General features: G+C 40.2%; 1 protein-coding gene across 1 annotated transcript in view; it reads right to left on the minus strand.

The window, feature by feature from the left end:
* Positions 1–3,756: 3,756 nt before the first annotated feature.
* SDC2 (syndecan 2) overlaps positions 3,757–27,029 on the minus strand; it is a gene marked incomplete at both ends in the record, with an annotated part of 105,947 nt that continues 82,674 nt past the window's right edge. Inside the window, 4 exons of the mRNA XM_080693746.1 lie at positions 3,757–3,920; positions 6,219–6,354; positions 10,939–11,072; positions 19,406–19,517. Of these exons, the coding sequence (XP_080549872.1) occupies positions 3,757–3,920; positions 6,219–6,354; positions 10,939–11,072; positions 19,406–19,517 (546 nt within the window). The remainder of the gene's footprint in view (positions 3,921–6,218; positions 6,355–10,938; positions 11,073–19,405; positions 19,518–27,029) is intronic.

Raw genomic sequence — 27,029 nt, forward strand, 5'->3', positions numbered from 1 at the left:
TTGCCTGTTAAGCTTAGAACCTCACTTGAGAGACTGTGCTTAAATGACTTAAAAAGTCATTTCCTCCCGCGCATGGGAGGCAGAGACAGGAGGATCGCGCAGGTTCGAAGCCAGCCGCGCGCGCTGGCTTAGGAGACCCTGTTTCCAAATAAAAATGTAAAAATAGGTCTGGGAGTGTAGCCTGGAGGTAGAAGGGCTTCCAGGAACCCCAGTACCACAAAAAAAAAAAAAAAGTCATTTCCTTTGTGTTGGTGTGTGTTATGGGGATCGAACCCAGGGGAGTCCACCTCTGAGCTAACCCCCCATTTTCATTTTTTTGAATCAGGGTCTTCCTAGGTTGCTGAGAGTCTTGTTATTTGCTGAAGCTGTCCTTGAACCTGCTATCCTCCTGCCTCAGCCGCTCAACTACTGGGAATACAGGCATGTGCCCAGCCCTGGTTAAGTCATTTATTTATTTGTTTGTTTATTTATTTATTTATTTATTTATTTTTGCGGTACTGTGGCTGGAATGCAGGGGTATTCTACCTCCGAGCTACACCCCCAGCCCTATTTTTTTTTTACTCTTTACTTTGAAACAGGGTCTCACTGAGTTGCAAAGGGCCTCACTAAGTAGCTGAGGCTGTTCGTGAACCGGGATCCTCCAGTCTCAGCTTCCCTAATGCTGGGATCACAACAAGCGTGTGCAACCACGGCCAGCTTAGACACTTTTTTTTTTTAAACCATGTGTTTTTAAATATATTTTTCTACAACCCAATTTTATAATTATAATAAGACTATTAAGACTCTGTTAGTAAAATTAACCCTGCAATATTTTTAGGTTTTACATTTTTGTTCCTCAATTGAAAATGTCTAAGATATTAAAAAAGTAAGTTTCCACAAATTATGGGATTATTATGCCTGTTCTTGTAGTACTCTTGGTAGGACATAATAGTTTCTTCAGGGCATTTGAATGAGCTTATTATGTTCCACTCATTTAGCTTCCTCTCCTAGACCTTCTATTAAATAGGCTACACCTTCCAAAAGTAAGAGCATTTCACCTAATTTGCAAAGCAAATACATTACCAAAATGCCAATTCACTAAACATTTTATGTGAAAGTATCAAATTTCATGACAATTTTTATAATCTTGTTCTACCTAAATTCAATTTTTTAAATCAGGTCTTAACCTTGAAATGCAGGTAGTACACATCTGCAGCCAAAATTTTGGAGAAAAAAAAAGAAAAACATGAGCTTATCCCATTCTCCCACCCCACCACCATGTGCTAAAAGTGGGACAGTTTGAATACTGCAAGTCTCTCCAACCACAAAGCCATATTCACACAAGAAAAATCATTTACATGTGGTTAAGGAAACAGGAACCTTTCACATTGGTTGTAATATTTATATTTTACCAAAATTTTCCTGAACTCAGCAGTGATCACTAATGTTTTTTATAGTATTATGTACTGCATCTGAAAATTTAAAAAAAAAAAAGCTAAGCGGAAAACATACCATTGAAGAAAACTGGATGTCAGTCTATACAATGATTTACTTTCGCCATGACAGACTTTATTTTGGCACTTTAACAAATATTTTGCTTTACAGCAGTGACAAAATATTTGCCAGAAAATTTCTTTTCCTGGCACGGATACTCCAAGCAAGTTATTCTATGAATAGAATTTCACTCTGCCTTGCACAGTTGGTAAGAGGTATACCCGCCACATCCTTAGACTCGGTAATTGGGGGACATTGTGTGGCTTTAGAAGGCCTACCGTTTCCTTTGAATCATTCCAAATAAAGTGAACCAAGTCTGTGTAAGTGATGGGGCAAGAATTCAAGAATTAAGGCTACTATTCAGGATTTAGGCAAACACTGTTCCAAGTGTTGCTTTAAAACAAAAAAAAAGTTGTCTTTTTTTTTTTTTTTAAAAAAAAGTAAATCCTGTGGCAATTCCAGGGAGTGTTCTCTCTAAATGAAGCATTCGAACTTTATTAAAAATAAATTCTATGTTGGAAAAGTTGCTGGTTTGGCTGCCTCCTTCCTACTTCCTTGGCTCACAGTTTAAAACAAAATCAGTGATAAAACGGAAAAGGGAAATGTTCGGCATTCTAAGTACCTATCCAGGGTACCTCACATCTTAATCTCCTCAGGCATCATCACTCCTGCCAACTTCTGTCCTAAGCAGCAAGGCTTCATTGTAACACTGAGCCTCCCTGCCCTTCCCTCCTTCATGTAAAAGGGAGCTGTGCTGTCCCATACACTAACTCCTCTGTGGAGCCTCGAAGGTAAATCAATCTATAGGACAGAGCCTGACACGCCTACTTCTGGAAGCCCCCTTCAGTTCTTTGGAATTTATAGTCTTAAAAGTTATTTGCAAAAGCAGACATCTGTCTCAATATTGCCACCAGCTCTCCTCTAAAGGTTGCAAACTTTGAAATTCCCCGGCAGTCTGCCAGATTCTGTACCCCAACGCACACAGGATGATACGCTCAGATTTCCTCTGGCCAATTCAGAAGTGAATCTGGTAATAAATAGCTCATTGACAGGCTCTTTGGTCTTGATTTATAGACACTGTGGAACACTCGGAAATCAAACCCATGCCATCCTTGAGAGCGGATGGTCGTCAGCAAAGGGGAGATGTACATTTGACCGAAAATGTACAAAATTTATAACAGTGACATTTTCAATATTAGGCCACATGATTTATTCAGTAGTTTTTATGTTCCCAAATTACAATTTATGTCTATTCGTAAGACTACAAAAGTTACCATTAGAATTGTCTGTGCTTATAAAATACCAACTTTTTTTTAAACTGTTATATATACTCATTAACACCAGGCTGCGACAAGTTACATAGAATCATAGGCACTTCAAAGGCTTAAAAAGATGTTTACAACTTAAATGCATTTTTAAGAACAAAAACTGAATTTTTTCCTTTAAACCCCTCTTCGTACCTTCAAATTGCAAGAAATTAACAAATACAGTGGCCAAAGGAATTTGCAGCAACTTCTCAAAATACTGTTAGCATCTTTGGGTTTGCTGAGGCTTGTCAGTAACTCACATCAAATCTTCCCCAAAGAAGATCTGAAGATAGGATGAAGCAGTTTTGTAATAATAATCCGATTTTACACATTAATTTGCTGTTGCAAATCTGCCTGAAGCTACAGGTAATGAAAAATAAAGCAAGTGTAAAATGGATAGTCTGACATTTAAAAATTTACACAAAGCGGAGGTTAAAGTTTACATTATTTGAAAGTCACATATACACTAAATTACCATTATCTGAATCATTCAAAGACAAATTGCACCATGACAGCTACAAAAGGCAGAGGGTTTGGTTTGGTTTTTAAGGGGACAAAAGGGGAGGGCTGAGAAGAGGGACAACAGATAAATTAACAAAAGTTAGGACCAACTTGGTAAGGTCCATCTGAGACATGCAGACACAAACGACATTAGCTTTCATCTTCGAACCGTTGGATAAAAACAACCATTGCGCATAAAAATTTAGACCAATTCCATGAACATCAAGGGTTTTCATAACATAATATTTTGCCACTGCTATTCACAGAACACTGCAGATGTTAAGTTTTCATTTTATGTCATTCTAAAGAAATACATGAAAAGTTTTAAATACAATGGGATTTTTATCATTAAAGTGCCAGAATGGCTCTTTAATGAAAACAAAACAAAAAAAAACAAAGATCTTCATTATTCTATGCAAAAGCTTTATTTTGAAAAGTTCAGTGATCTCATAAATCGAGACACTAAGAGGGAGTTTTATGCATAAAACTCCTTAGTAGGTGCCTTCTGGTAAGCAGCACTGGATGGTTTGCGCTCCCCAAGATCATAGCTCCCCTCGTCCTTCTTTCTCATGCGGTAGACCAACAGCAGAATAAGGAAAATTGCAAAGAGAAAGCCAATAACTCCGCCAGCAATGACAGCTGAAATACACCAAAAGGAAGATCATGTTGAGATGAGATTCCAGAGTTGTAGAAATTAGCTTTGGCAAGCCCAGTCTATTTACGCTTTTATAAAAGGCTTAATTCGAAGACACAATTAAACAAAACAAAACAAAAACCCTGCATTCATAAAGGTAATTATGCAAATCTGACATTCCTCAGGAAGGTACAATAATACTTTCTTTGAATAGTATTAGTATTACCCAAAAACCTCAATTAAAAAAAAATCTGGCTATGACCTCAACTAATTCCATACTTTCAAATGCTTTGGTCTTTTCAGTATTCACATTCCATATTCTAATCTTTTAATTGTTTTTTTTGTCAATGAAAACACAAAACATGATATAATTGGCAACATTTTTAAGAGTAAATATAAAAAGCACGCAAATTTCTTTTTAGTATTAAATTTGAGACTATTCTTTCAAGGATTAGCTCTTTTTTTATTTTTAATTCTTGCAAATCTTTCTCTTTAAAACACGTTATCCCAGGTGTGATGAGATAAGCCTGGAACCCCAGTACATGGGAGGCTGAGACAGAGGATCACAGGTTTGAGGCCAGCCCCAGCAACTTAGCAAGACCTTATCTAAAAAATAAAAAAAATAAAAGGAGATGGAAATGTGGCTCAGAGATAGATTGCCACTGGGTTCAACACTCAGTAACAAAAAATAAGTAAATAAACAAACAGTAAGCTGACTGTGGTGGCATATGCCTATAATAATAATTCTAGCTATTCAGGACGCTAAGGCACAATAGGCAGGATGACTGCCAAGTTTCAGATCATCTGAAAAGCTTAAAAAATCCTGTCTCAAAACAAAAATAAAATAAAATAAAATAAAATAAAATAAAATAAAATAAAATAAAACAATTAAGAGGGCTGGGGACACAGTTCAATGGTAGAGGCACTCCTGGGTTCAATTCCCCGGGACTGCCACAAAGAACAACAAATGTTGGTACAGATTGAGTATCCCTTATCTAAAATTCTTGGGACCAAAAGTATTTTGGAGTATGGACTCTGGGATTTGGCAATATTTGTATACATATAACATATCTTAGGCACGGGACCCAAGTCTAAACATAAAATTCATTTATGTTTTATTGACTCTTTATACACATAGTCTGAAGGAAATTTTACATAATATTTCAAATAATTTTGTTCATGAAACAAAGTTCATTTTTTGTGTGTGTTACTGGGGGTGGAACCCAGGAGTTTTTCTATCTCCGAGCTATACTCCCAGACCTATCTTATACTTTATTTGGAAATGGTCTCACTAAGTTGCTGAGAGCCACACTAAGTAGCTGAGGCTGGCTTCGAACCTGTGCGATTCTGCTGTCTCAGCCTCCCAAGCATTGGGATTACAAGCATGAGCCACCATGCCTGGCACAAAGTTCATTTTAACTGCACCTCATCATCTGAGGTCAGGATCAGAATTTTCCACTTGATCACACTGGCATTCAAAAAGTTTTGCATTTCGGATTCTTAGTTCTATCAGAGAAGTTACACTTGGAAAACGCTCTTAACACTCTCCAAAGATCTTTTCCTTTTCTTAATTTTGTTTTGGAATCAGGGATGACTTGGAGCAAGACTGACGGAACCTCACATCCCAGCACCCCCTATGTCCAGCTATCCAGGCCCCACTTAAATCTTCCCAGGCAATCTTCCCACCTTGGCCTCTATCCAGTGGCTGGCTAAGGACTAGGCTGCAGACCTGGTAGAAAACCAAACAGTGTGCCTATGCCTCTCATCTGTAACGAAGGGCTCTCAAGACAGCTTCCAGTGGAAAGGTAGGGTCAAGCAGCAAGCTTTGTTATACCTCTGAACACTCTTTGACAAAAGAGGGCTGTAATGGTTTAGATATGGGGTGTCCCCAGCCCTCATAAAAGTGGGGTGGCAATGTTGGAAGTGGGCTTGGTTGTAATCCTAGCTAAATCTGGATTTACCCATCAATGGGTGGTGGCCCCACATAGGTAGAGAGTGGCTGGAGAAGATGGGTCCCTGAGGCTTGTCTATAATCCTTGGGGATTATTTATGGTTCCTCTTCCCCTCACTCTGTCTCTTGCTTCTGGCCTCCACAATGCAGGAGCAAGTCTTGTGCTCTGCCTCTCTGCTTCCCCTCTGCCGTGCCCTGGATCCACAGTCCCTGGGCTCACACGGTCTGAGACGGTGAGTAAGTAGGTCTTCCTTCCTCTAAGGCATGTGGTCAGGTCTTTGGATTTAGCTGTGGAAATGCTGACCAATACAAGGCCTATGTAAGCCCCCTCCCACCTGACCCCACTCCTCACCTGCTAGGACTTCCGTCCGTTTGAACAGATTGTCTGAGTGTTTCTCAGTATACACATTTGTATCTTCTTCAGCTGGGTCCATTTTCTTTTCTGAGTCAGAGACGTGAACCTCTTTCTTATCAGTTTCTTCAGGTGACTGGTATGGGAAAAATGAAAACATTAAGCAATGTTTTTAAAGAAAAGTGCTAGGGGCTAGGGGTCTAGGGGTGTAGCTCTGTGTAGTCCTCATTACTTAGCGTGCATGAAGTCCGGGCTTGATCCCCAACATTGCAAACAATTAATTAAAATGATTTATTAAATGTGATGGAAAAAGAAATAATCAATGAGCATATTCCAAAGTTTCTTTTTTAAAATAGTGAGTTAGCCGGGTGTGGTGGTGCACGCTTGTAATCCCAGCATTCAGGAGGCTGAGACTGGAGGATCACGGTTCGCGGACAGCTGACAGCCTCAGCTACTTAGTGAGGCCCTCTACAACTCAGTGAGACCCGGTTTCAAAATAAAGAATAAAAAATAGGACAGGGGGTGTAGCTTGGAGGTTGAATGCCCCTGGGTTCCATCCCCAAACCCGCAAAAAATAAATAAATAAATAAATAAATAAATAAATTTATTTATTTATTTATTTATTTATTTATTTATTGTAGTACTGGGGATAGAACTCAGGGGCCATCTACCTCTGGGCTATATTCCCAGACCTACCTGTCTCAGCCTCCCTGCTTAAATAGTGAGTTTAAAACCCAGTCTTGTGGCACACAACTGTAATACCAGTATTTGGGAGGCTGAGATAGGAGAATAGCAAATTTGAGTAGCAAACTTAGTAAGACTTTCCATAACCTAGGAAGACCCTGTTCAAAAACAACAACAAAAAAAGGAGCTGGGCATGGTGGCACATGTTTGTATTCCCAGCATTTAGGAGGCTGAGACAGGAGGACTGCAGTAACCAGACAGCCTTAGTTACTTAGTGAGGCCCTTTGCAACTTAGTGAGACCCTGTTTCAAAATAAGGAATAAAAAAAATAGGGCTGGGGGTGTAGCTTGGAGGTAGAATGCCCTTGGGTTCCATCCCCAGTACCAAAATAAGTAAATAGGTAAATAAATAAATAAATAAATAAATAAATAAATAAAAACTGGGAGAAGAGAGAGTAGTTTGAAAGTAGAGTACCCTTGGGTTAAATTTCTAGTACTACAAAAAATAACAGTAAAAAACCAACAAAACAAATCAGTGATTTTAGGAAATAAGTGGAATGCTCATTTTGTATAGTGTTTATACCAGTGGGTGAGGCCCATGGTGGGCCCATGAAGTTCATGGTTTTGTATAATACCCATTACATGAACAAGCAAAATGGGTACTTGGTTCATAATAATGCTAATAACATAATGCTTTTATTTGACATCATTACCTCAATTTTTAACAAGTTTTCTAACTTCAGGCTACTTTTTCCCTTTGGCTGTTCTAACTCAGTAACACTGCCCTAATTCTCCTTACCCCTTCGCCTCTTTGCTACCCAGGGCACTGTGAAGACAGCTCCTTTGAGGTATTCCTTCCCATACGACTGGGCTCTCCCTGCTCCCACACTGTGAGGAGGAGCCTAACTCTATAATCCTTCCTTCTACTTGCTTAAGTCTTGTACCTTCAATGAACCCTAGATTAGAATGTGAGAGAACCTGGATTCTCCAAGTGGTTACTGTGAGGCTCTGACCAAGTCATACCACTTTTCTAGACCTCAAGCTTCCTCTTCTAATGAAGGACACTTTCAGTTCTCTACCGTGCTAAAGAATGTCTGTGGCACTAACTTTAACTGCCTCATTTCTAGCCACCATTATTCCTGACCAGTAGCTTCCAGAACACTGTATCTTGACTGTACTACCTTGAACTCTACCTGTCAACTCCAAAAATTAATTTACCACTGAACCAGACCAGCCTTCTTTTCTATTGCAACTAATGGCTCCTAATGCAACTAATGCATACTAAGGGGGGCGGGAAGAGGTTGGACAATGACTTCACATTATAGCATGGAAAGTTGACTTGTCCAGTTCCCTTTGACTCAGCTTCTGTTCCAATAGGAGGAGGAAAAAGCAGTACACATTCCAGGGATCTAAGAGTGTGGAGACAGAACGTCTCTGAAGACTTGGAGCTACCTACTTGCACTTACAGGAATGGTCTATCGGTGTGCAAGCTGAAAATATTCCGAACAAAAAAAGTTCTATTGTATAGAAATATAGGCTTGACTAAGAAGACACCATTCCACAGCATAAAACTAATGTGAAATAACCTTAATTCATGTGTGTATGTGCATATGTATGCAAAATGCAATTATAAAAAGGCAGCACTGATTTTTGAATGAAGCCAATTAAAGATCATTCTCATCTCTACAGCTAGCAGTTTGGATGCCACAGGAATGGAATGGAGTGAGGGAGTACAAGTAATGTTCTGCATATGCAAGTAACTGCCCTTTTTATTTTTTAGTCACATAAATTTACAGCCAACTAGATAGGATATCTATAACAGTGACATTAATGCCACTGTGAGACCAATTGGAAAGTAAAATCCTCACTAATGGCATGCTAGAGGCAATGTTTAGTTCAGCTGTACATGTAACCACAAAATGGAAAATTAAATCACCATTATTATTGTTATTCAAGGTCAATATTATCCTTTTTGGTGCCTAGAACTGTGTTTGACACATAATGAATATATCTCCCATGAATGAACACATTTTTATTAGTACATTGAATATAAGAAATAGTAGGAACATAAGTATATTAAAATGCTCTGGGATCTTCAATTCTAAACACATCTGCCAAATGTTTTTGTTCTTCATCTTGATATAAATCTTTTAAGCCAATTTTTAGAAGCTTAAATCAATTTTCAACCCATTGCTGTCAATAGACCAGAAATCTATGTCAAATTAGGTTACTGGATACAACTCTTTATCAATAAAAGCCAAAAATAACCCAGGAGAGTTCCTTGCTTTAAGCCAGTGAGTCCTAATGGTTGCTGACTTCAACAGATTCAGTCTTGAAAAGAGCTCAAATAAAAATGTGGTAAAGGCCAAATACCTCTTTTCTATAGCCATACCGGATAACTGTGTCACCATATATTGATGTATATGTTCAGCCATTCCACCATCAAGAGCACCAGGTATTTGGGCCGGGGGGTTTGACAACTACTTCACATTGTGTTTTCCTACAGTATGGTCCTGTTGGTTTACCTCCCACTGGTCTCTCAACTTAAGCCCCCCCACCCCCCTTTGGATTCCACGGCTTTTTTCAGGTCTTCAACATCTCATACCCAAGTTCCTACAACCATGTCCTCTTCTCTCTTCCTTTCTCCATTCAGCTGAGACTCTGATTGGGAAGCTTCCATCACACACAAACTAGAACAGGCTGGCTATGGCTATATGTGCCTTAGTCCTCAGGAAGCATCTCCTTGTCTTCTTATTGCCTAGTGTATAAATCTAGTGTTCCAGTAGTAGTAACTCATCCTTCCTAACCTACTGTCAGCATACTAATCTGAACATGGCTGACCTCCTGGATGCTCCACATCTGCAAAAACCCATCCAGCTCTGCCATCCCCCATCCTATGCACTGGGAGGACCGAGAAAGGAAAAAGCACAAAGATACCCTGGTAAGGGTAGGAAAAGCCCAGCTGGGTTCCCATCTGCAGTGGGGCACTTTTCTTACTCCAGAGAAGGGATGCCAGTGCTTTCGTGAAACAGTCTTCTGTGTCTTGTCTGCTATAAAAGCTTGACAGCATCTTATTTCTAATAGACAGATGGGTGAACGTCATAAAGGGATGCTTGTGTTTCTAAATTTTTAGAAGCAACATGCTACCCCTAACATGTCTGTAAAGTTCCACTGCAGTTATCACACAAGCTCATTTGGTGGAATGGCTTGGTCTCTTCCACTCCAAATTCAATTAATTAACATTTGCAGAATGCTTACTAGATTTCAAGTGCATGCTACATCCATTCACATTTAATCTTCTTAATGGCCAAAAAACACTCGACTGGATCGAGGATTTGAAACCTAGGCCTTCCCCAGGCTTTAATATGCATTTTTCCAAGTAAAATATCTCACCTATTAATAGATGGTCAACTAACTACTATATAATGCTAATAAGGCGAAAATCCTGAGTTCACAGTTTTCATTAGCTAGTAACTTTGTTCCAAGGTCAACAATCTCATTCTTTTTAAGTCAACTCTCAAGATGGATAGAGACGTGGCTATGTTCATCACTATCACTAAAAGAGTTCCAAGTTTACATACAACTGATGGGTGTAAGGAGACTTTGAGAAACGATTCACTGAGACTCAGACCATCTCAAGACATGAGTGCCCTGGAGTCTCATTCTATAACCTGTTTTTAGCACATGTAAAGTTCACAATGTATAACACAGAATATTCTCTATGAAGTAGAAAGAAATTTCTTTGTGTAAGCCAAGTAAGATTTTGCTTCTTAAATGGTCTTAAGAAGTTCCTTAAAATGCAGTGCCATGTAAAAAACATTCATATGTAAGCCAAGCCTGGGTGATAAAAGTAGTAAGTGGGTAAATGCCAAAACAATCCCAAAGAGCAAGGAAGAGCCATTTCCAACAATGTAATGAAAAGACCATTTGTCCCTACATAGTTTTAGGTGGGGCCTCTTAAAAGGACCATTCAGTGCAGTCAAAAAAGAAGAGCATTTACCATAATGGGGGAACATAATGCAAAAAACCACACACACCTTGGTCTGAGCAGGCATCTTGTTCTGTGTTTTCAGTGTCGTGGTTTCCACCTTGGGAGCGGCACTAGTGAACGGTATCTTTGGGAATGGTCGAGATGTTGTCAGCTCTGGACTCTCTATGTCCTCATCCGCTCCTAGAAAATAAGGAAAGGTGAGCTGAGCATGTGAATCACGAGACCGGCTTGTACACTATCAGGCACCTAACATGGACACTGACAGAGCCACCTTCTTTCAAAACACAGTCCTTAAGAGCTGAGCACAAAGCTCCCTGCTGTCTTCACTGCAGTGAAGTGATTTCAAAGGGGATCTGTGGGTAGTCTGGCAATCGCGTCTACAACATTATTATCATGAATGCTTTCAAGTAGTCCTTTCACTTGCATGTTCAATCTCTCTTGCTCAGTGAGATTTATTCTGGTCTATGTTGAAACATAATCCTTTTATTCTATTTTTAAAAACACAACAAAACAAATTACAAAAACAGAAAACTCTCCCACAGCTATCTCACAGTCTACTGTGAGCTCCTGTCCCTTCTCCCTTTTTATAGCTGACTTTCCCAATGGCAGTCGGACCCTCACTAACTCTTTCCTTGCCATCACTCAAGTCTGTGCTCTGCTTTTTCCAGTTGGATTTTCCCTGTTATCACACTGCTGATATTTTGTGTTAAGGTCATCAATGTCTTCCATATTGCCATATCCAATACTATTTTTCCAAGTGGTCCCTCATCTAATCATATCTCTCTGCAACGGTTTGGAAAGTGTTCCATGTGTTCCAGTCTTAGTCTCCCCAGCTACTGGCACTATTAAGAGGCAGTGGAACCTTTAAGAGGTGGGGCCTAGAAGAAGTTCTGTCATTGGGGGTGTGCCTTACAAAGAGATATTGAAACCCTACCCCTTCTCTGTCTCTCACTTCCTGGCCACCATGAGATGAATGGCTTCCTGTACTATATGCTCACAGTATGATATACTGGCTCACCACAGGTTCCAAAGCAACAAGGCAACCAACCATGGGCTGAAACCTCTAAAGTGTGAGCCAAAGTAAACCTTTCCTTTTTATAAGTCAATTACCTCAGATATTTTGTTATAGCAGTGGAAAGCTGACTAACACAATCCTAGCACTGCTAGGAACTGTGAATTGCCTTCTCTTGGTGATAACTGGTCTTTTGAGGCTTCTACAACTTACTGGCTTCCCTATTTCTCTGGCTATTCTAAATCTTCTTTGCAGGTCTATCTTTCTCTACCAGAATACCAAGTATTAAGAGTTCCTTATGGTTTAATCCTAGGCCTCTTCTTATTCTATACTTTCTCTCCTACCCATGTCTTTCACTCCAATTAACAATTTAAGTGTAGATGATACCTACAATTACATCACTAGCTTTTACCACCCCTCTCAAATTCAGACTCATACATCCAATGTCCCATTAGATATTTTCACTTGAATGACTCAAAGATACTACATACACACCACCAAACTGTCCAAAATGGAACGTACAATCTCTCTTTCTCTTACCATATCTCCAGTCTTCTCCTAGTGCTGCTCCACAGTGACTGGACCCCTCTGTCTCTACATACTATAACTCTGACTTCCTTTTCCTTAACCTCCATATGCAATGCATCACCTAATCCTATTGATTTTACCGTCGTAGTGTCTCTCCACTCTCCACTCCAGGACACTACCTTAATCCAAGCCACTTTGATCTTACCACAAACCCCCATATCTGCCTTCTTCCTAACAGGTCCACTTTCAGTTGACAGAAAGTCTACTGCTCACCAGTTGGCTGTGACCTCATTGTTTCCCTTACAACAGCACCCCACTGCTGCTGTTGAATATCAAATGCCCCCACCCAGCTGGGGGTATGTGGCCCAGCATCACTGTCCTGCTGTCTGTCTCCTGTGCACTGGCCATGATGCCTTGACCTTTCTGCCAGAAGCCCTCACTAGTTCATCCCTAATTCACCCCCGAACCTTGGAGAGGCCATTCCTTTCATATTAGGTCAGAGTTCTTCACTAAATAGCTTTTAGTGCCTTCTTCCTTACCCTAGCTACATTTATGAAACATCTATAATTTTTTAAATTGTGTAACTATTGATTAACATTTCCCTCACTAGACCGAAAACTCCATAAAGCCAATGGATTGCATCTGTTTTACTCCCCAAAAGTCTCACATAGTGTCTGGGGCGGGCATTACAGGGTCTGATCTGATACGTGTTCATTAAATAGTTAACCACTAACTTTCCACCTGGGCAATATATATTTTTTCACCAGAAAATCATTTAAGAATTTCTAACATCCTAATACAGTATTGTTTTTAAGTTAATCGTCAGTCAAAGAAGTAATAACTCAAACTCTAACTGGCATCCTCAAACAAGATGAGTGATAAATACCTCAAAATTCTCAAACTAAAGAATTTAGTTTTTTCCACAGAGTCATCTCCACATACTAAGCTGCTCTGAAAGCAAAAGATAAAAATGGTTCACTTCTAACTAGATCAATTGCCTCCTTTAACTTCAGAACATATATACTCATTATTATAAAGAAGAAATTGCAGGGTATATTAGAATAAATACAGGTTTAGCATTAAAATAAAACCAACCTACACTTCTCATTCTAGAACTTATTAGCTCTATAATCCTGGGCAAGTAATGTGAGCACCTTAATTTCCTTACCTATAAAATGGGGATAATAACAACTGACTCTCAGAGGTGCACATACAATCATATGTCACTTAACAACGGGGTTCTAGGGAGACATCCTTAAGCAATTTCCTCATCAAGCACCATCATGGAGTGCACTTACATAAACCTAGATGCAATCACCTACCACACACTCAGGCTATGTGGTGTGAATATATAAAATTCATGGATGGCTCTCAGTGCTACAGCATAAGGTTAAATCAAGCACGAGAGAAAACAATGTGATCAAGGGACTGAGTAAGGGCTGCCACCAGCGTGAGGGCACGCTGTTTTACAGCACACATTTTTATAAGTAGGAGTACTCTCTAGAATAATAATGAAAAGTACAGTATAGTAAATACATAAGCCAGTAAGTTAGTTGTTCATTATTGTTGTGAAGTATTATGTACTGTACATAATTATATGTGCTATACTTTTATACAACTTGCAGTGCAGTAGGTCTGCTGATACTGGCATCACCAAAAACACATGAGTAATATGTCGCACATGACATCATGACACTATGACATCACTGGGTGACAGTAATTTTTCAGCTCCTTCTAATTTTTTGAAACACCACCGTTGGGTCAACATGTTATTATGAGTTACAAGACTGTGCATTGATCACACATGTGAGACATGCTGGGAAGTATTCTATACATATCAAATGTCATGTAGGAATTAGTTACTAATAATATTACAGAAATACACTTTTTTCAACCTACCTGATAATCCATCCAACTTTTATATATAATATTCATGATTCGTTACTACAATGAGTCATTTTCTTACAACGAACTGAATTTCAATGAGAAATGAAAAATATCAATTAAAGGGCTTTCAAGACCCCTTTATTTTCACAAGAACTCCAAATATGAGTCACCAAAGTAGGAGTAGGGAAGAAGCTTTGTGAGCAAAGAGATCTGTAAATGAGAAAATCCCCTTAAGCTAGTGCTTCTGCAGTTGGACACAGATGAGAAATAACCTCGCTCATCTTTAATGAAAAGACCAACTTTCTTGCTCAAACTAGAAGCCAGAGTGTTCCCTGATTCCCTCCTTGGTTTTTAGCTCTTGCTATTCTCTCAGTCTTAAGTATACCACCCCAAGAGCCCATTTCCACCTGGGAGACTCCTGCATATACTATCTCATTCAGAATCCACCAGTGATCTCTCCATTATGGCGATGCTCCTGTCTCTAGGATCCCACTGCTTACTCTATCTCCTCCTCTTCTTTAAAAAAAATTTTTCTTCTATGGTCTGAATGTTTATGCCCCCCCCCAATTCACGTTAAAACCTAATTTCCAGTGCAATAGTATTAAGAGGTAGAGCTTTTAGAATATAATGAGGCCATGAAGACTCTTTGCCCTCATGAATGGGATTCTTACCTTATGAAGGGGCCTGGTGAACTTGTTTGCCCCTTCTGCCATGTGAAAAGCTAGCACGAAGGCAACATAGCAAGATGGCTTCACCCAGGAAAGAAATTAAGCCTTCTCATACACCAAATCTGCTTTGATCTTTATTTTCCAGATCTTATAACTGTGACCAATATATTTATGCTGTTTTGAAATCACCCAGTCTAAAGTATTTTGTTTCAGATGTCCAGATGGACTAGGACAACTTATAAAAGGAAATACATTTGTTTGCTAAGAATTTGTTTTCACAGATGATTTTGAAAACACAGATATATGTGAAAATTAACCATCCCACCAGAGGAAGCATTGTTATATTTTATTTATAAGTGCCCCAGAATGGTACCTGTTCCGCCATGTTGTAGTGGTTAACGAATGCTTTTGAATGAATGAATGGCTTGTGTAGCTCATTTTCTAATGAGTTTTTTCATTTTTTTGAATGTAAGAATTCAATTCTTTTGTAGTATCAGAATGTTCCTATACTATAGTGTCCTGTTCTTGCTTCATGTTTAAAGTATCTTCTTATCTCTTGAATTTGATAAGTTTGTCTAAGTTTGCTTCTTTCTATAAATTTCTGTCCTAATTTGGGCCTGGGGAGAGGCTCTACCTTTCACACTACAAATTTTTCATAAATTACTGGGGAGCCTTACTTGTCTTTTCATATTTAAACATGAAAAAGCTGACACGAAGTTCCAAATATATAAGAGAGATTTGTCAAATGAGGGAATCACCAGTTAAGATAGAGCTGTGTGTTTTACTGGAGTTCCCAATGCTGTCTTCTTTGAGCTGGTTTAATTCCCCAAAGGAAGCCTCCCAACTTTCTATCCAGAAAGAAAAAGATAGCCAGCCAGTGTTCTGGGAACCAACTGGGAGAAGACAACTAGGGATATCTCAGAATTAAATACCTCTTAAAATAACAACATATTTCCTTGTTTTAGATAAAGAATCCCCAGTCCAAAGACCCTATGTTTTATTCCAGATAATTATCCTCTAAAGTTGGGGAGCAGGCGTCTCCTTGCTGCATGGTATAGGGAAGAAATTAGGAGAATTATTTGCTTTTAAGGACTTACAAAATATAATCCTGAGTTTAGTACCACTCTCAATTTCCATTTAGTGCCACTGACTTCTTGGGCCCCCAAGGGATTCTGCCGTGTTGATGGCTGCATCTTGGCTGTCCTCACTGTTAGCTAACTCAGCCTTTCCATGTCTGCCAAGATGGTTACTATCAGCCCATCTGGTTCCCAGCTTTCAAAACTTCATGGCTTTTGTTTCCTTTAGTGTCTTATTTGTCCTTGTGAGTATATGCTCAATTCCTTTATTATCCATTCAGTTAGGTCCAGGAGGGTACTTGTGCTCAATCTGCTGTCTTTAACCAAAAGTCTATTATTTACTTCTTAAATTTTTGTTGGATAGCTTTTTTTGTTGGCAGCCTTTCCCATCTGTGTTCCAAGAACATGGCATTGTGTGTAGCACAGAGTAAATTCCTGTGAAGAATCTCATGTGTATTTGTTAGAGTCCTTTGTGAGTCTGTAGGTATTAACATGGTCCCATCTCCTTGCCTGGGACGTACCTTATGGGCCTTGAGACATTCTCTTCCAGGCCATTTGCTTTTACTGGATTATCTGACAGAAGTTAGGCCAGACAGTACATTAGCTAAAACTCTGGGGATCCCAATATTTCCAGCGGGGACTGGGCATTAGTGAGGCAAAACCTCTTAATTCTAGAATGGAATTTTATGACATGAGGAGACAGTGCCACAAAGGACTGAAGGAGAGCAAAATATCAATTCCCATTCCCTGGTCTCCAATCTATCTCCATATCCTTCTGACAGCATGGCCAGAGGAAAGTTCCTTAATGTCTCCATACCTCAGGCTTTCTCATGTAAAACATGGAACTGATAAGAGAATCTATCGTCACAGGGACGGCACAAGAATTGGCAGTGGTCGAAACAAAGTACATGTATCACAAATTCATTTATGTATATTTCTAATTTTATTTATGTATATTTCTAATTTTTGGTTTTCAGGTTTGAACCCAGAAACATTCTATCTCTGACCTACCTTTCTAGCCCTTTTTATTTTGAGACAGTGTCTTAAGGTGCTGAAGCTGGCCTCAAACCTGCGATCCTCTTGTCTCAGCTTATAACTACTACTACCTTTAAGCTGAAAAACAATATCCACAACTTATACAGGGTAGTCTCCAACATCAAGAATGATGCTTCAATTTTTTCAAAGTTATGATCTGCCTAAAGCTAGAGTTGCAGCTGAAGCAATTTGGGCCGCACTCAAGTCTCCTTTCCATCTATTTGATCAGTGGATTCTGGATATCAAATGACCCACTATGAACACCTTTCACCTGGACAAAGGGGGCAAGCAGATGAGCAGGGCTGTGAATCTGTTTTCTTTAAACTTAAGGACAATCTTGGCAGGAGTAGCAAAATGACTTGGGTAACCTCTACAGATCCCTAGCAACTCTTGGAGCCTACGATCTGTGAAATGGGGGCAAAATGAGTCCACATATATTATTTCCTGCGACATTTGGAAAATGACAGTTACAAAGCACTTTGGAAGCACTATAAAAAAAAAAGAGGTGCCATGAGTGAAATATATTAATAGAGTTGTGGGCTCTAGAGAACAAGTCTTTCACACTCATTCTGCGTGTGTGATATATCACTCTCCCAAGAATAACTAGGGCTATTTTTACATTAGGATTGCATTGTAAGCTCATTGTTACTAGGTCAGCCACCACCTCTCTTTCTCAGACTTGCCATTTTCCAACTTAAAACACTCACTATTATATGGCTAGATCTCTACCAAAGTCACAATTGATTTTAATTTGTTCTGGGCCATTACGAAGCCTAAACCAATCTGACTGTTACACATCTACACCCAGCCTAACTTTTACCATCTATAGAATCTACAAATAAAAAAAAAAAAAAGCCTAAGCAAGAAAGGTCTGGATAGGCCTTTCCTTGCTAGCTGCTGACTTGCACAAATTTCTGACTTGTCCATTAAATATATGCACAAGCTCTTCCTCCTCATCTTCCTTGGGGGGCATTCCTGACACAGCTGAAACACTGACCAGGTAAGGTGAATCAAAAAGGTGTCCTGGTTCCTCTATTCATCCTTAGACCCACAGGTTCCTTCCATCAAGAGGTAGAGTTTAGGACTGGAGTATAGTTTAGTGGGAGAGTACTCACCCAGCATGCATCAGACTCTGGGTTTGACCATCAGTACCCCCCCAACACACACATACAGAAAGGTATACTCTGGACTAGCCTTCTGACTTGCTTTGTCCAATAAAACACAGTAGAAGTGATACTGGGCCATGTTCTAAGCCCAGGCTGCAAGAGACTTGGCACAATTCTATGTGCTACCTGGAGATCTCTGCCTCCTGCCTGTTGCTTGGAGGATGAGAGACTACATGGGCCAGTCAAGTCTGCTCAACTGCCCCAGAGATCTGATGCAGCCCAGTCAAGGTCAGCCAAGCCTCAGGTTCAGCCTGTAACTGACCACTGACACGTGAGCAAGCAGCCATACATTGCCAGCCTTGAGCTGCTCTGAGCCACTGAATGCTGGGGTGATTTGTTATGTAGCATTACAGATATCTGTTATGGAGCATTACATAATAGATAACTAATACATCAGGAAGGTGAGGATATCACTCAACATTTGTTTTACTTGGCTGCTCCATTTTACCTCGTACTTTTGAGGAATACATTAGGAATAAAAATGTATATAACTTCTTGGTCTCATCTATAATCTTTAATACAGGGCAGGCAGTTTTATAAAACTAGTGTTGAGGGACTTCTTTAAGGTTGGTTACCATGACATCACTCTAAAAGTCTTAATAATTGCCGGGCGTGGTGGCGTACTCTTGTAATCCCCGCGCTTGGGAGGCAGAGACAGGAGGATTGCGCAGGTTCGAAGCTAGCCACGCGCGCTGGCTTAGGAGACCCTGTTTCCAAATAAAAATGTAAAAATAGGTCTGGGAGTGTAGCCCAGAGGTAGAAGGGCTTCCAGGAACCCCAGTACCACCAAAAAAAAAAAAAAAAATTAAAAAATAAATAAATAAAAGTCTTAATAACAAAATTCCAAGTTAATGTGTCAACTCCTTCAATCTCCACAATGGCTCTCTACTGTAGAGACCATTACTACTTTCCATTTTATAAACGAGGAAACTGAGGCTCAGCAAAGCTAAATAAATCCCAAAGCTCTTGCAGCCCAAGCAGCGGAGAGCTAGAATTCTCAGACAGACACTTTGGCATGCTCTTAACCACTAAGAAAACTGCCTGCCTCCCTGAAGCAAGTACATATGTGTGTATGTGTTTGTGTGCGTGTGCGTGCAGGCATATTGACGCACAGAGAATGGCGGCCAGCAACCAGGCTTACCCGAGCCAGATGCAGAGGCATAGTCGTCATCGTCAATGGGATACACTCCCGAAGCTTCTTCGATGGAGCTGTTGTCAAGATACATGTCTTTATCAGATGTCAGCTCTGCTCTCTGAGGAGGAAAAGACAATGGATTCAGGATGGCAGGAGATGAAGAAATGTGCTTATTTATCTTACGGTTCAGGTGCACACCATGGTGACTAGTCGTCTCCCCATCCCAGTTCCTCTGAATGCACGTCTAGCCATCCCCTGACTCAGGACACCCTGGCAATTTGTATTAAATCAAGGGCTGACCGCAGACTCATGCCTCCAGGCAAGCCAGTAGTACAACCTAATCGCATAGAATAAAGACAGCCTAGAGACCTACAACCCACACACCCATCACAGGCTCATTCCATTCCACACTACTTGTCTGAATTTCAGGCGTCTCAATGCTAGTTACAAGCTATCCCAGGCATTCATTTTGTCACAGACAAAGTTCCTTTACTGCAAAAACAGCCCTAGCCACCTAAGACATTCTTGGGTTGTCCACAAAGGTATTACGGTGCTTAGGCTGAATAAGCACCGAGGGATCCATCAAGGCGCACCAAGGGCTTGCAGGCCTGCCCAGGCTAAGTTTTATCACTATAAGATGAGAGCTCCCCAGCTGCCCCGGCAATCCAGAGCTTTCTGTTACACTGACGGCAGGCAGGGCGCCCAGTGTAGAGCAGGGCCTGGGGGGGGCTCATCTGCCCAAGGCAAGAGCCCAATTCTGGGGCTTACCGGCTTAGCAGAGCCTTAATGACAAACACGGATAAATCCACAGGAGCACGTTTTGTGTTGCATTACCGGCACTTGATAATAGCAAATCACAGGTCTGATACGGAGAGGGCTCAGTCACTAAGCATACCCGGTTCCACAGTTTCTTAGCTCTTCACTAGGAGTTTAGTATTAAAATTCAACCTAATCCTGCCAGAGGAGTTGCTTGCATGAACTGGAGAGGGAGCAGAGGTAGAATTTCTCATCTAAATGGTTTTAGTAAATTGATATTTTACCACCAGTATCTCAGACTGGCAACTTTTAAATAAAGTTTGTATTTGGAAACGACCAACACTCATTATTATCCTATTTTTAAAGATGGAATTGGATGTCTGTTTCTAAAAGGAATTGGGACAAAAATTTTTCCTTATTATGTTGGCTTTCATTATTTTATTTTCTTCTAAAATAAAACTCAATTTCAGCAGCCACTAACTGAACCTTCCTGGGAGGATGGACAGGCACTGCTCTCGAACAGCACCGCTTTATTCTCTCATGTTTCAGCGGCTGACTAGAGAGGCCATTGTTTTAAATCTGAGCCCACATTCTCCACAGGCCTCTGTGCCAACTGACAGAAAAGTATGGGAATCATTTTGTTTGAGCTATCACACCAGCAGATTCTGAGGACTGAAACCGTTTCTCTTCCAGGGGCCGGGCCTGCAGGCTTTGAGTGACCACTCTGAGTCAAGGGTGTGCTGGAACTTTTATATACCAGGACGGTCAGAGCTTAACTTTGCTATTGGAGGCTGTTCTGCACGACATGGTTTCCACAGCCATCACCATTCCCAGACAGTAATTCCCAAAGCTTGAGAGGCAAATCAGGAGCCCTGCGTTCCATGACTCTATAAACAACCTAACTGACCCCTACTGTACTCTTGGCTCCCTTGAGGGAAAAGGCTGCAGAGCCAGCCCTCCATATCTGTGCATTCCACATCAACGGATTCAACCAACTGTGGATTGAAAATATTTTTTTAAACATTAAGTCTGAGACAGGCGTGGTGGCACATACTTGTAATCCCAGTACTTGGGAGGCTAAGACAGAAGAATCATAGGCTCGAGGTCGGCCTCAGTAACTTAAGACTCTGTTTCAAAATAAAAATTAAAATAGGGCTGAGGATGTAAATCAGAGGTAGAACACCCCTGGGGTTCGTTTGCTAGTAACACACACACACACACACACACACACACACACACACACACAGGATTAAGTCTGTACTGGGCATATACAGATGTTTTCATTTTCTCCCTTGTCGCTAATTCCTAAACAATATGGTATAACAAGTATCTGTAGAGCATTTACATTATACTAGGTTTTAATAAGCAATCAAGAGATAATTTAAAGTATTTAAAGAGTATTGTATAGTTTATATTAAACTACTATGCCGTCTTATAGAAGGGACTTATAGATTTCGGTCTCCAAGTGGGTCCTAGAACCAATCTTTAATGAAGATTGAGGTATGATGGTATCTCATTTTTTTTTTTAACCTCCTACCCCGGGCCCTCCTCAAGTCAGAGTGCTTGGCACACAGTAGGTGCTCAGTAAACACAGTCTGTGTTCCCAACTAAAATCCACTTTCAGTCCTAACCGTTTTAAACCTTGTTCTGTTAAATTCACATGGAGGACCCTCTTTTATTATTTGCCAAACCCTATCTACTTTTCCAAACAGGCTCTGACTTCTCCAGTTCTTATCTGGCCTCTGCTTATAAACTGTGCTGTTCCAGATTTTATAGCACATTAACAGTTGAAGACCCACATTCCCACTGTTGTTTCTAATTGTTTTATAAGTATTTGTCTTGCCCCTCCTTGAGAACAAGTTGTTTATGCAGGCCAGAATACCCTGTCTGAGCTTGCTCTCTGTCCCTCTCAAAATATATGAGTACTCAACAAATATTTGTCAACTGAGATTACTTAAACCAAATTGGCTTAAGTAACCTTTGACTCAGGTTTCAGAGATAACACCATGTCCCAAGACCTCCAGTATTCCTGTAGTTCAAATCTCTAGATTTTAAGCCCGAACGATCATTTGACCTCAAACTCCCTATACCTTGTACTGCCATCTACTTAACTAACCCAGAGACTTAAAAATAAGAAAAGGATTCCCTTTACATTCTTAAAAAAAAATCTGTTTTCTCTTCCCTTAATAGTGAATGGTTCTCATTTTCCTCTTGGCTCTGTCAAAGAAATTTGATGTGGCAAAGGTTGACATTGAGATACTTAATCCCCATGTGCAAATTGAATTTCTATTCATCAGATGACTCAGTTGTCTGGACTGACACATCTGTCACACTAATAGGCAGATGAGCCAAACACATCTCCCAGACAATCCAAGCCACCTCACACTTCACCTGCATCCTGACGAGCCAACCGGCTTCTCAGGAGGTGACCTCCACAGATGTCGGTGTGATGACAAGACTTGGGGCGAGGGCAAGAGAGTGCCTGGAAAAGCAGGCTGTCCTCCATCTTTTGGGGCATGCAGGGGTCCAAGGTGGTCCCAGGGCTCAAGGGATGTTTATATGTTTGAGGGCAGCCAAAAGTATTTGCTTTCTCCATTATCCAGTGTAGTGAGAATAATTTTGACATACAACAACAAACCAAAAGAAAATAAGAGTGATTACCAATATCCTTCTATAGAATCCAATTTAATAGTAAACAGAGCCCTTTCTACTTGATAGTATATAATGCACAAAGAATACTATTTTTCTCCTTATGGGAAAAAAAAGAAAAACTTTTCTAAACAGGCCAAATTTCTTTTATGAAGACTCCTCATTCCATGCTGGTCAGTGTTGCAGTTAACACTGCTTCATTAGGGAAATAAACTCTGCACCAACCTTCCCTTGAGGATGCATTTCTTAAAGGTCATAAAAGAGGGTGACTACGTACTACTGATTTTACTTCTAGGGTAAATGTAGCCAGCCTCACTGCACAGAAAGCCCTGGACCGGCATATATTCTATATGAGCTCACTCAATGGGATGGAGTGAGCGACCAGTGGACAAAAGCAGAAGGAAACACAAAGGCACAGGCTGAGCCCGACTGCAGGATTTCACGACAAGGTTGTTTAGTTTGGGACTGGCCAGGGTGAGGTGATGCCAATACTGTTGGCTAATAGGGTTCGGAGTAAAAGTTGAAAGACAAACAAAGCCAGTCTTTCAGACCTTCCCTCCGTGACTGATCCACAGTATGAAGACAGGAGAGGAAAGGTAAGCCGTAGAAAGCAATGGGGTACCGCGAAGAGGAAACTCTACTGGGGATGGAGACAGAGGGTTCCATATTATCCCATGTTCAGCAAGAAAACAAGCACTACAATGCTCCCACAGACTAAATCCCAGAGGAGATGCACATATGGAGTTTTTGTACTCCCAATGATGACTAGAAGGAATTAAGGGAGAGAGCTGTCTTTAAGTTCCATCCTTCTTTCCCTGGCCCTGCAACTTCAGCAACCTCATCCTACTGGACCTGTACCACCATTAAGGCCTCCTGACTCGGCCACTGCACAAGTCTTTGCTTTTGTAGCTATTCTATATAGAGGAGCCATTCCTAAACATAATCACATCACTCCCCTGCTAAACATCCTTTATTGATGCTAAGATGGCATCAAAACTCCTTGGCCTGGAAGGTATTTTATGCATCACTTGTCGCATGGCCTCACCTGCATTTCCAGTGCTGGATACAGCTACCTCCTCAACCTAAATGCTGGACTCCAAGATAACAAGCACCATGGGGAAGCCTGGTGACATGCATTTCCTTTATATAAATCCCCACGAGGAAATAAATCGACTCCTTTATGGGTGGAAAACTGAGGAAAGCAATGGTGAGCTAGGTCTTCTATCCTTGATGATAAAAACTAGATTTATTTATTTAGTTAGTTAGTTATTCATTTATTTATTTATTTTTGGTACTGGGGATTGATCTCAGAAGCATTCTACCTCCAAGTTACCTCCAGCCCTTTTTATTCTGAAAGAGGGTCTCATTTACTACACGGCTGAGGCTGATCTTGAATCAGTGATCCTCCTGTCTCAACCACCACCATACCCAACTAAAAACTAAATTTTAATACAATGATTGAGCCCAAAATGGTGTCTGCAAAAAAAGTAAAGAGAGGAATTGATGATCTGATGCACAAATGATTAGATGTATCTGTCTTGGTTGTAGTAAGAAACATCACAAACCTGTCCATTTTCTCAGTACAAACAATGGGTGGGATAGCAATAGAACAAATCTACTTTCTTTTTTCATTTTGGCATAGTCTATGTTGAATAAATATCATGTTTCAAACCACCAGTGTGGAAATCTGTTATTTAGAAATCCGTGCCCTTCTTTGAAAGACACACTGCCGTACCGACTAAGTAAATGTTCTCCAAATGCTTTAAACAAGTACAACCCTTCAGGTGGGTCAAGATAAATTAACACTCAAAGCCACAGGTATTAAATTTACTTCATGATTTAAATATGGATTAACAACAAAACCAGAAGATAGAAAACCTAACTATTGAGAGTGTGATACCCTAGACTCAACCATCAGAAAATTAGCCTTCATATATTAAAAACAAAATATTCATGTGGCTTAAATACCTAGAGGTTGCCTTTTAATTTTAGGATGAAAGAAATGTCTAGCCCTGATTTACACTCAGATGTATATTACCTTTTATGGTGATTACAAAGTGCCAAATAGTCTGTCCCTTTGGCTTATCTTTCCAAGGGTGACTTAACTAAACTTTTATTACTGGCTCGCACACATTGTAAAGGAAATAATAATTAGCTAAAATTTTCTCCCTCCCACACAGTCATTTAGAGATGACATATCTGTCCCGAAGCTGAACTTGGCAATTCTGGCTTAAGTATATCCCAAATGAACATATAATTTTTAGAGTTTGACTGGACTTATAGGTACCAAAATCATCTGATCCATCTGGTAGCCAAACTGGAACCCAAGGCTAATTCTGAGCTCTTCCTATCACAAGGTTATATCCCACAGCATAGATGACATGAGACCAGTCAGCCTTAGGATCAAAAGGATTAGTTGCAGTTAACTGTTAAGTGTTTATTATGTGCTGGCCATTTGTGCTAAGTGTTTTATAAGCATTGGCTCATTGAATGCTCTCAACAGCACCTAATGCAGAACCCAGGAGCTGAGCTTGCCTCAAGTCATACAGCACAGGAGTGGAGAGTCACCCTCGGAGTGTGTGTTGCTGAAGAGTGTTAACATGTGGCCTCTACCTCCTCCATCTCTGTTCTAGTGATTCGCACATAATCATGACAAAAGCTCAGAGAAGAATTGCCATAGTGGGCCCTGTTGAACTGTGGCTCTGGGAATTCTCCCCCGTCTCCAAATATCTATTTAACATATTTCAGAACTAGTATTCTTGGCATCATAGATGGGGGAAAAGAATGTTAAGAGTGTAGAGTTCCAGCTAAACAGTTTCTTCTCTGCTTAACATTGTGCAAATTCCCCACCCAGCGTCTGCCTGGACCATGGGCACCAATTGCCATCCATTCGTTTTTAATAACGCCTTCATCTCCAACAAACAAATGCCCCAACCAAACTTAAAATATAATAGAAAGCCAGAACTCTTTGCTTGAATTCTTATTGCCCTTGAACTCAATGTTCAAAATGGCTGAGGTTTAAGCAGGAGGCTGTATTTACAAGTACTTAATTTAAGAATTTGTTTAAAGAGAACTGTCTGATTCCTATCAGTTTCCCAGGCTTATTTTACTACCCTGTATATACTACATTCAAACCACTGTGGAAAGAAACCAAGGTCAAAGGTGAGGTCACATTTGACAGAAAATTCTTAAATGCCTACTTAAGAAATTCTTAGAAAGTTCTTCAGTTCAGAATGGCTTCAAATATCTCATGGTCCTGTATTAATTAAAATGGAGAATGACTTTAAAGTATTTATACAAGCATATTAGGAAAATAAATTTAATTGTGGGGAAAAAAAACCCATATACATCAGCTTATAAAGGCAGAGTCCTATTTGGGTGTAAAGGTTGAGGTATAGGAATGGTCATAAAAATGTCAGATTATAGGCAATTTTGGAGAAATGCCACCATTTCCATGAACCTTGTAAAACAAATCAAAGACTGGGAGATGACAGAATTCCTACTGTATTTATTTATAGTCCTTCCAAATCTGAAGTATTCACTTGGAACTTCACACCAAGGTTGGATTTTTCTGTTGGACACTTCACACAGATTGGGAGTTTTCTCTCACCACTGAGACTGAGTGTTCCTTGAAGAGGCCCAAGAAGCAGGACCAGCTCTGATGTCCCCTCCATCCCCTCCCTCGCCCATCAACATGCTTTTGGATCCAGCATGTGGGCGAAGCTCAAAAAAAAATCTCATGTTGGACTTTTATGATGGGCTAATTCAAGATTTAAGCCACCAAATGGAGGAAATAGCCATGCATCTTAAAGAAGTTGACTGGTTGCCCCACATGTGGGAAAAACAGATTCCTATTCTCTTACCTGGTTCCTTTACAAAAGGGCAAGCTGGAAGCCAGCCTTATACCCTGCAGAGGACTGCCAAGAAAGACAGTGTGACCTTGGGAGAAACTTCCAGCTCATTAAGAATGCCTCCAAGGAGCCAGGCGCAGCACACAGCATTAGTCTTGGAAGAACATGCAAATCCCTGAACACTGTTCTAAAAAGTAGCAATGAAAGAGTGTACAGTACTTAACTGTGGACATGTCCTCTTCATTTAAAAAACCAACTATTTTCTGGTTTGAAGAAGTTAGATTTCCTAAGCTAACAAAGTTCAAATAAAATCTTTCTTTAATAAAATTCTCAGTGCAATAATCAACACATTAGCCCCCATCCCACAGACAACC

This window comes from Muscardinus avellanarius (assembly GCF_963383645.1).
Source record: "Muscardinus avellanarius genome assembly, chromosome: 4".
Taxonomy (NCBI): domain Eukaryota; kingdom Metazoa; phylum Chordata; class Mammalia; order Rodentia; family Gliridae; genus Muscardinus; species Muscardinus avellanarius.